This window comes from Pinus tabuliformis, chromosome 5_2, assembly GCF_031772625.1.
Source record: "Pinus tabuliformis cultivar Carrire ecotype Pingquan chromosome 5_2, CPIR1, whole genome shotgun sequence".
Taxonomy (NCBI): domain Eukaryota; kingdom Viridiplantae; phylum Streptophyta; class Pinopsida; order Pinales; family Pinaceae; genus Pinus; species Pinus tabuliformis.
This window is the reverse complement of record NC_142306.1, coordinates 452,535,504-452,546,213: the sequence shown is the minus strand read 5'-3', so window position 1 is coordinate 452,546,213 and position 10,710 is coordinate 452,535,504. Positions and strand designations below refer to the sequence as shown.

Below are 10,710 nucleotides of genomic sequence, written 5' to 3'. Positions count from 1 at the left end.
ATCCCTATGGTTTATAATATTAATTGATTGGGTTTATTAACCTCGTGTGTGTTTAATCCCTAGGACTTATAATATTAATCCCTTGGGTTTGTTAATCTCTAGGTTTTCTAATATTAACCCATTAGGTTTTTAATCACTTGGGTTTATAATATTCATCCCTTACGTTTACTCGTTAGTTGGGTTTATATTATTAATTGATAATGTTTATAATATTGTTCTCTTTATGAATAATATAATCGCTTGGGTTTATAGTATTGATTCTTTTATGAATAATATAATCACTTCAGTTTATATTTTGTCGGGTTTATAGATCTGTATTGTTTATAATATTAATTTCAAGGGTTTATTAATTGCTTGGTTTTACTAATCTCTTGAGTTTAAAATATTAATCCCTTGGGTTTACAATCGCTAGGGTTTATAATATTAATGTCTCGAGTTTATCAATGCCTTTGGGTTTATAATACTTATAATTTCTTGGATTTATCAATCGCTTGGGTTTGTAATATCAATCTCTTAAGTTTATCATTCCTATGGGTTTTTAATATTGATCCTTTGGGTTTATTAATCCCTTGGGTTCTTGATATTCATCCCTTTGGTTTATAGTATTAATCTATTTAGTTTATAATATTTATCCATTTACAAATAGTATAATATCTATGGTTTATAATCCCTTAGATTTATTTACTGCTTGGAATTATTAATTGTTATTAATTATTTTTTATTGTAATTATTTAAAGAAAATATTGTTAAGAATAATAATAAATATCGTTATTATTTAATAAATAACCATTAAAAATAATAATTTAATAATAATAAATGATAATAAATAACAATTAATAATAATGATAATAATTAAAAATCATAATTAATAATTATAATAGTTGTTTTTAGTTAATAATAAAAATAAAAATATTAATATTAATAATATTATTTAATATTAATATTAATATTAATTATTATATTTTAATAATTAATTTTATTATTGTTAATTAATATTAATAACATTTTAATATAAAAAATAATTAATTTATTTATTATTTTTTTGTTTAAATTTTATTATTGTTATTATATTTTTTTGTCGGTTAAAAATGCTTTCATTGGATTTTCAATAAAATACAACTTACAAAGATCATCATGGCAACCTCTGCTCTCTCATTCCGACTAGATTTTTTGAGAGTGGGGGTTGGGACACACCAAAAAGGACAACTAGCATGCATTACTTCTGAAGGGCGTTCAAGCCTAGACATAACTGACATAAACAAAAATAAAACCATAACTGATAGTTGCATATCAGGGTGGCAGGTAAGAAGAAAGTACAGGAGGAGGAGCAAAGAAACTGACACGATAATGGATATGGAAGTCAATATGTTCCACCCTCGCTCCCAAATTGTGAAGGTGGTTGTTCATATGACGATGCTGACGTTGAAGACTATCTAGCTGCTCCAATATCTCATTTTGGCTATACTATATGTCCTGGAAATAGGCCATAGTCTCATTCTTGTCTTCATACCTGTGATCTCGGAGGATATCCATATTGATTTGGATTTGACGAAGTTTCACTACAAGAGATTCCAAAGTGACCGGAGCTACCACTTGGCCATGTGAACGAACTGGAGATACAGTATTTGTTTCCTTAGTGTCCCAGCTACCAGAATTGGCTAAGGATGCACTATGTCCAGGCTCAGGATGCCTCTCTGGCTACTGCTTCCCACCCCCATGACGGGGCCGACCCCGTTGATTGGGCATTGAGAGAAGAGGAAAATTAACCAGAGAGAAGGGGAAGGCTCCTCAAAAAGAAGGACACTTGCAATAACAATAACTAATACCTGGGTTGTTGAACCACCCTCGAGGAGACTGTTGCACCAGACCGGTCACCACTAACTTACAAGGTCGGGATAAACAAGTCGTTAACCACACTGAGTGGCCTGCACCCACCCCAAGCACACGTCAACCCGTAAAGGCACACAGTACACACCCTAGTCGCACCGAGGCCGAATTTACACCACACAATTCCAAAGGATAGCCACATGGATCCCACAAATTCACACCCAAGCACCATGAGATGCATGAGGTTATGAGCAAACCACCCTACAAAAATGGGAGGCTCAAACTCCTTAACCTGAACACTTTTCACCACCCTTTGATAGGAACAAGACAAACAAGCCACAGTCCACACCGGATGGCCCTCACCCTTCTGTTGCAAACACCCTAGGCACAATTCAATCCATAGTTACACACAATAGGTGCACCAATCACCCTAAGGGAAACCTTACACCAAACAGTTCCAAAGAGCGACCACTTAGAACCCACTAATTGTTTCCCGAGCACCACCAGATGGGCAGAGTTCTGGACTAACCACCATACAGAGAGACGAAGAGACTTGCACTCCTTATCCCACATGTAGACAAGAAGGCCCGACAAGACAAATCCCTTTTGTTAGAAACAACAACAGGCTAGATCTTGGTGGCGCCTCAGCTCCATGCCTGGTCATGTCCCCAGGTCCCAAGGGCAAAGCAAGAAATGAACCCCAGACCACACCATAGGGCCTTGATCCCCCAGAACGTCTCTTAGCTAAAGTTGAAACCCCGGGGAGCCACCATGGATAAAAAACCACACTCCCTTCTTACCGAAACTCATCTCCCAAGCTTCCAGACTAAACTTCCTTCGCGACCACCTTGCAATTATAAACACGATAGGAGCCTCCCACGTACCTGTGTATTGAATGCACTGAGTTTGCATGAGTGTGAATTTATGAAGCATGTGGAGCTGGAGCAGGTCCCGAGGGCTGCGCTGGTGCCACTTGTACCACTGTCCATTCACCCCATCAGGGGATTAATTATACTTAATAATAATTTTAATATAAAAAATAATTATAATAATCATAATTAAAATATAATAATAATAATAATAATAAATTTATTATTATTATTATGATTAGGCATCTAAATTATAGATGAAATAGACTTTTTCACCAAAATCTGGCAAAACAATTTCCAAAAAGAATGTGGCTTTTTTATTATTTAAAATATAATTTTGGATGCATAAATGGATTCGACACCATAAAAAACCCCTTGGGGTGCTTGACTCTATAGATTAAACAACTTAAACTCAACTTTTTAAAAATCTCTGCTAGATTTTGGTTTAGATTAACCAGAGAAAATGTCCAAAAAAAAGTCATTTTCTCTATAAATTAGATTATGCCATTATTATTATTATTTACCATTAATATATATCGACATTTTTTAACCATAATTATATATATAATTGATGTACGTCTATCTACATATATCAACCACATTTATTAATGTAATTGTATATGTTTAAGAAATAAACCAACCTAATAAATAAACAAGCATGAATTTGGACTATGCTCGTAATCTTAAAATTGAATTATGATTATTATAATCTATATTTATGTATATAAGTACACACGGTTGTGAGGAAAGGTACAACAAAGGATACTTCCAAAACCATGCAATTGTAAATGATAATCATCTATTTATGAGCAGAGTGCGTTGCGGGGTTGACTCACAAGAGAGGAGGAAATATGGAGGAGAAAGGTGGTATATATCAGATTCCCTGGGTGGTTTACTTGATTAGGTCAACCATGGGAAATGCAGAGGCATAGTTAGATTTCAGTGGACATGCGTTTGACATCAACACGGTATGCAAGGTGGCGAGTTACTCTCAAAGTGTGATATATACATTATATTATTAATCATCTCCTTTTAATAAGGAAAGGTGATATATACATTATATTATATAATGAAACTTACCCAACTTTGTGGACAAGGACACCTTGAAATTATAATTTAATAACACAAGCTGTTATAAACATTATAATATAACATGCAAACTTAATATAGGTTGTCTGAGAAACACCTTGAAATCTCATTCATTTTTTTATATGCTCGATGTGTTATGATATCCAACGGGCGATTCCTCTTGTAGGGTTCACACCTGAAATTTTAGAAATATTTATAGGTTTGTTTTAGCCCAATTTTAATTATTAAAAGAGTTTTTGTTTTATGGAAAATTGAATGATATAATTTTGAATAAGATTAGGTTTAAAACCTTAAAAAAAAAAAAAAAAAATTCCAACTTATTATTGTAAAAAATTATTATTACATTTTAAACAAAATGAATTCAAATTCCAATTATAATTATAATTTTTATTTTTTAATTTTCAATATAAACATTTTGAAAACAAGTTTCGGTTGTTAAGTAAAAAGTTTCAAAAAAAAATTATCATATATAAAAAGTTAAGCATACTTATAAATCAAATCCTTAATTTTCTTAAATACTAGGGAAATTTTTAAATTTTATAACTAAAAATTAATTAATTTTTAAATAAATATTTATAATAAATTTGATTTAAAAATTAATATACACAAGTATTCTATTGGATTCCATACAAATTAATTTCACAAGTCTTTTTAACTTCGATCTTCTCTGGTTGCTCACAAAGCGCTATAGGCTTGTTTTGAACAAGTGCATGTTTGGATGAAGTATTTATTTTAGTAGTTGTTCAAGGAGGCGAAGGAATAGTTAAAAATGGTTGGAATCAGGGTAAAATAATTTCAAAAAATCTTATAGATGTAATGCTTGAATTATATTTTTGATAGTAAAAATAAATTCAACACCATCAAAAATGTTTAAAGCACCTAAAATTATAAATTTTGATCATTTTTATTTATATTTACAAAAATTCTTGCTAGATTTTTAAAATATAATGAGAATTTCCGTAACTTTCAATAACCCACCCAAAATTTATATACAATTTGATTAAAGATCGGCGTAAATTTTGTTTTAAAGTTTCTACGATAAAAGTAAGGTGAAAATATACCAAAGATTTATAATAAACTCTACGCCGATATATTAGATAAATCAAAATTTGATATTAACATCATTATTTTTAACCGTTCAAACTGTCCCTCTAATAAACTACTGCTAACTATTATTTGATATTCAAATCTAAAAGGAACCTTTCATCCATTTAGAAATTATAAAATCAACTTTTAATCTATTAAAGAGAAATATGAGCCTGTATAAGTTGGATCATAGTGTTACCTCGGAAATCATATGTTTGTAAGCGAAATTTCATATTATTAATTTTTTATTTTTGAAGATAAAATAACAGATTTTTTAAAATGAAGATTGACTTGAAATTGGTTTATTTTTCAATCTTGACGGCGGACGAAAAAGAAAGAAATAAAAAAAATAAAGTTTTAATTTGGAAATAATTTGACATTAGTTTTATTTCGATTCCCCTTTGGTGCAGATTAGATAAAAATTATATGGTAACCGACTTAGTTTATTATTACTAAAATATCAATAGTGGTCTCGAATCAAATTAGTTCTTTTTTTTTAATGGGAGGGGTTAGTTTCCCACAGAAATTAGTTCTTTTTTTTAATGGGAGGGGTTAGTTTCCCACAGAAATATTATGGATTTTTTTATTTTTACATATATTAATATACATGTAAGAACTAGGTAGTCACATCGTGAATTAATCGCCATCACCGGAGGATAAATCATGGCTCTGAATACGCTGCAGCATGCATAGATCTGTGGATTCCCGTACGCGGCGGGGAGTGTGAAAACCAACCGTCCCGATCTTTAATCGACTAGTTAATTAATAATCTAACAAGTGTTTTGATGATGATTATGGAAATAGTTATTTGGAAAATTTAAAATTTATGAAGATTGGTTAATTGGTTTAAATAGAGATTAGGTTTTAGCTATGTTGTATTAGTTTTTGGAGTGTGGAAATGTTGGGAATTTAGATATAGATTAGAGGTTTCTTCAAAATTTAGAGAAAATGGCTAATAAAGAGATTTCTCCAAAATTTACAACAAATGGTTAATCCATAGCGATAGAATTATATAATAAAAAAATTAAAAATATTTTTTTAATTATATAATTTATATAATAATCAAAATTAATATTGATTCAAAATATTCAAATATTAAAATCAATTTAAATATATAATTTTTCTTATATATAAATATATTCTCTAGGTGTCTATTTCTTTGAGTCTCTCTCTTTTATATATAAAATATCAAGTTCATTATTAGTTCTGTGACATGTTTCTCTAGTTATTTTTACTAGAAAAAATAACTCTAATGTTTAAGCATTGACTGCCACATACAATATGCACACACTCATTATCAGTTCTATGACATGTTTCTCTAGTTATTTTTATGAGAAAAAACAACTCTAATGTTTAAGAATTGATTGCCACATACAATATGCACACACAATCTTTTGCGATATATACATAAAAAACAAAAGAAATACCCATCAACGTGACATCCGAGATATCACCCTTAGGTAGAGATGCCACACGCTTCCTTAATCCATTAGGAGATTGCTCGGGTTTCTCAATTAAGGATATCAGTGTTAAAGATGTTTTTGACCTTTCTTCCAACGAAGCTTTCAACATAGGCTCATGTTTTGTGGGCAGTTCAACATATTTCTCTAGCTTTGTATTCCCCAACCCTAGGGAACTTTGGAACTCCAAAAAAAATAGTTTTCAAAGCTCTCGGAATTTTCCCAAACTCCCATTGAAAAGTAACCGTTCTCATACAATTCCAAAGCTCGAGGAGCCCAGAGACCATTGGAAAAAATTTCCCATCTCTTACCAGCATTTCCTTGTAACAACAATTTTTAAATTCAAACCTCACTTTTAAAGGAAAAAAAAATCCTTCTCAAAATAATCCCAAATAACATCCAAAATGGACTTCTATCAAATGAAAACCTAACCCTCCCCAAAACGAAAGACAAAACATACCAACGATCAAAACAAATCAAGACAACATAAAGCTTGATCGTATAACAAGAAGCTCGGCATCTCTGGAATCCCCTGCTTCGCGTAATTCAAACACGAATAGAGCATCAACCATGTCCCGCTTCCCGAGATTCCCTCCGATGACGCCGCCCCCTTACCTTTACCTTTCCCACGTCCCCATCACAATTTACTTCTCACGGCCTCAAAAACGAAAAATTATCCATACCAACAGGCCCCTAAGATGGCTTTGTTGCGATCTGCGCGCATATATAAATTTTCTGCACTCGAACTGCGCGCATATATAAATTTTCTGCACTCGATCTGCGCGTATACATAATTCATAATCCTCCCCATATCAAGCACAAATGTGCTGATGAGAGAAACGAATTACGCACTGTGCGTATTGCTGTTATTGCTGTTGGTATGGCCATGGAAATGGATGACTCTCTATCCCTCTCAATTCTCGATGCCTCTCGTCGTCGATAGTTGCAGGGGTCAAAGGATTTTCATGTACCATCTTCCCACAGAATTTAACGCAGATATCTTGAAACAGTGCAAGTTCGGGCTCGCCCCCTGGTGGAACCTCTGCCCGCGCGCCGCAAACAATGGCTTCGGGCCGCCGTATAATAGCTCCCTGGGGGACGGCTGGTTCGACACGGATACTTACATGTTGGAGATCATATTTCATGAGAGGATGAAACAATACAGTTGCCTTACCCCAGACGCTGCCATGGCCGATGCCGTGTTTGTGCCCTACTACGCTGGCCTCGACGCTCTCAGATATCTGTATCCACAACCCGACAGAGTGCCCGAGTCGTCGCACGGTGTGCGGATCATGTCGTGGCTGAGAAAGAGAGACGAGTGGAATCGAAGCAGAGGTAGAGATCATTTCATGGTGATGGGTCGCACGGCCTGGGACTTCGGTGCTGGCAAGGGCTGGGGAACTGGTTTGCTGGAGGTCCATGGGGTTCCTAACATGACGTTGCTGACGATCGAAAGGCGCCCGTGGCAGGCCAACGAACAGGCCATCCCGTATCCGACATCGTTTCACCCGTCGTCTGCTCGGCAAATCGAGGAATGGAAGAGCCGCGTGCGGGCATCGACGCGGACTCGGCTTTTCGCGTTTGCCGGGTCAGTCCGCCCCTATGTCGGCGACGGCGGCTTCCGCAACTTGCTCATGCGTCTCTGTGCCCGGTCGCCAGGTAGCTGCCGTCTGGTTGACTGCGTGGCTGCGCGCTGCAGCCATGAGGCTGAGCCGGTCGTACAGGCGTTCATGGAGTCGGTCTTCTGCCTGCAGCCCCGCGGCGACACCCCCACGCGCCGGTCGACGTTCGATGCCATCATAGCGGGGTGCATTCCGGTGTTCTTCCACAACGACTCGGCGTATACACAGTACACGTGGCATCTTCCCTCAGACGGGAAGAAGAGCAACGAGGGGTACTCTGTGTTTATCCCGCAGGACGACGTGATGGCCAATATGTCGATCGTGGAGCGAGTGCTTAGGCGTTTCAGGCGTGAGCAGGTGCGAGAGATGCAGGAGAACGTGATGAGTTTGATTTCGCATGTCATTTACACGATGAAGTCGACCACGAGCGATGCAAAGGCGGCGGGATCGGTCCGAGATGCGTTCGACATCACCGTGGAGAGGGTGGTGGAGTCGATTTCTCAACAGCAGAAGCGGGCCAAATATGAGGCAGAGACTAACACTGTAGGATTCGAAGCCGAGGTTGATGATGATGCTGATACTGATACGGATTAAAGTTCGTGCAACGGTAAAAAAAAATGATAAATTTGGGGGTAAAAAGTGATAAATTTGGCTAGCGGCTTGAGACGCAATTTAGTTGACCGTGGGCAGAGGAGATTTAAGTGTTAAAGTAAAATATGGTTAGTGTTAAACTCAAATATTAAATTGGTGTATGATATTTTTTGATGGTTAAGTTTATGAGTATATAAAAACATATTTATTTTATTTTTGGTTTTGAAATTGTGATTTTTAATAAGAAATATATATTCTTAATTATTAAGTTTACTCAAACTGTATTATGTAAAAAAACTTCAAAAATCTCTTAAAAAAATTAGCTTATAATAATTCCATCTATATAATCTAAAATATCAAAATCCATTATTACCACCAAAATATAGATACCTAACATAGGCAAGGTCAATTATTTAAGTTCGCCCATGTCTCTGAATATTCCAATAATACGCAGCTCAAAAGCCAGAATGCCGAATTACAGAGGCATTGCTGACATTAAAAACTTCTCAGAAGTTGGTATTGGAGTACAAATCTTTCATTCTTGTCTGATGTTGGTATTGAAATGCAATTCGCTGGTTCACAGATGGTGTTGGTGAAATAAAAATTGTTGTAATAGTTTGAAATCTGACACAATTCAGTTCAAGCAATTAATCTTATTCTATGTTGCATGAGTTTCTGGAACGTGGGAACGTTGGGAACTTGGGTACGGGTGTTGGGAATGGCTAGAGGTTTCCCCAAAATTTACAGGAAACGGCTAATAGGGAACGTTAATATTATATAATAAACAAAATTAAAAAATATATAATTATATAATAATCAAAATTAATATTAAATCAAAATATTCAAATATTAAAATCAATTTAAATATATAATCTCTCTTATACATCAATATATTCTCTCGGTGTATCTCTTCCTGAGTCTCTCCCTTTTATATATATAAAATATTAAAATGTCAAGTTCATTATCAGTTCTCTGACACATGACCAGTATTTGAAACAACCTGCCTTAAAAATACAAAGGAACAATTTTACCTATGTTTCTCTAGTTATTCTTATGAGAAAAAGTAAAGCGACTCTAATGGTTAAGCATTGACTGCCACATACAATATGCACACAATCTTCTGCCATACATATACATAAACAAAAAAAATAAATACTCATCAGCATAACATCCGAGATATAGCCCTTACATTGAGGTGTCACACGCTTCCTTAACCCATCAAGAGATTGCTCCAGTTTCTCAATTAAGAATATTGGTGTTAAGGATGTCTTTGGCCTTTCTTCCTGCGAAGGTTTCAACAAGCCTGATGTTTTGTGGGCAGTTCAACATATTTGTCTACATGCTTTGTATTCCCCGACCCAGGGAACGCGGGAACTCCAAAAAAAAACAGTCTTCAAAGCTCCCGGAACTTTCCCAAGCTCCCATTGCAGCTCCCACAAAAAAGGGAACGTTCCCATACAGTTCCAAAGCTTCCGGGAGCGCGGGAACCACTGGAACGGGTTTCCCACCTCTAGGGAGCGGTTCCCGTGTAACATAGATCTTATTCTTATTCATCCTATTTTAGAAATTTTGTGTAATTGCAATTATTGAGTTATAAGGTATTTGGATTTTTTGGGTTTTTAAATATTATAATAATAATAATTAAACATAATATTTGCTATGGTTTAGTTTTTGTTTTTATACAAAATTGCAAAAAGATTATTAATAGTTAGATTAAAGTAAAAACAATAAAATTAAAAGATTTTTTTTTTCAAATCACTATTTAAATATCATGATTCAATTAAAAGATTTTTTTTTTTCAAATCACTATTTAAATATCATGATTCGAATAATTAAAATTATGTGAGAGAATTAAATTCAGATTATTTGAATCATGATAGGTTTTAAGCATAGTGTAAATTAACATTGAATTAAAATATATATTGAAATTTAAATATACATTATAATAAATAAATATTCACACTTTTTCTAATTGAAAATTTTAATTTGAAATTAACATGGATATGCATGTAAATATAAAAATAATATGTTTCCAAAAAACCAATGAATAAGATGCTGGTTTAAATGTCATTATTAAATATTTATTTTAAAGCTAGGCAAGCCTTGTACCATTAAGAGAAAGAAAAAAAGATTAAAATTTAAAAATAAATATATAAATAGTGTTGA

General features: G+C 34.3%; 1 protein-coding gene across 1 annotated transcript; it reads left to right on the top strand.

The window, feature by feature from the left end:
- Nucleotides 1-7,129: 7,129 nt before the first annotated feature.
- LOC149159627 (putative xyloglucan galactosyltransferase GT11) lies at nucleotides 7,130-8,640 on the top strand. The gene has a single exon (XM_089433530.1). The coding sequence runs from the start codon at nucleotides 7,162-7,164 to the stop codon at nucleotides 8,545-8,547; it is 1,386 nt and encodes a 461-aa protein (XP_089289656.1). The 5' UTR covers nucleotides 7,130-7,161; the 3' UTR covers nucleotides 8,548-8,640.
- The last annotated feature ends 2,070 nt before the right edge of the window (nucleotides 8,641-10,710 follow it).

Coding starts and splice junctions, on each gene's coding strand:
- LOC149159627 (XM_089433530.1), top strand. CDS start 7,162: ATGAGAGAAACGAATTACGCACTGTGCGTATTGCTGTTATTGCTGTTG.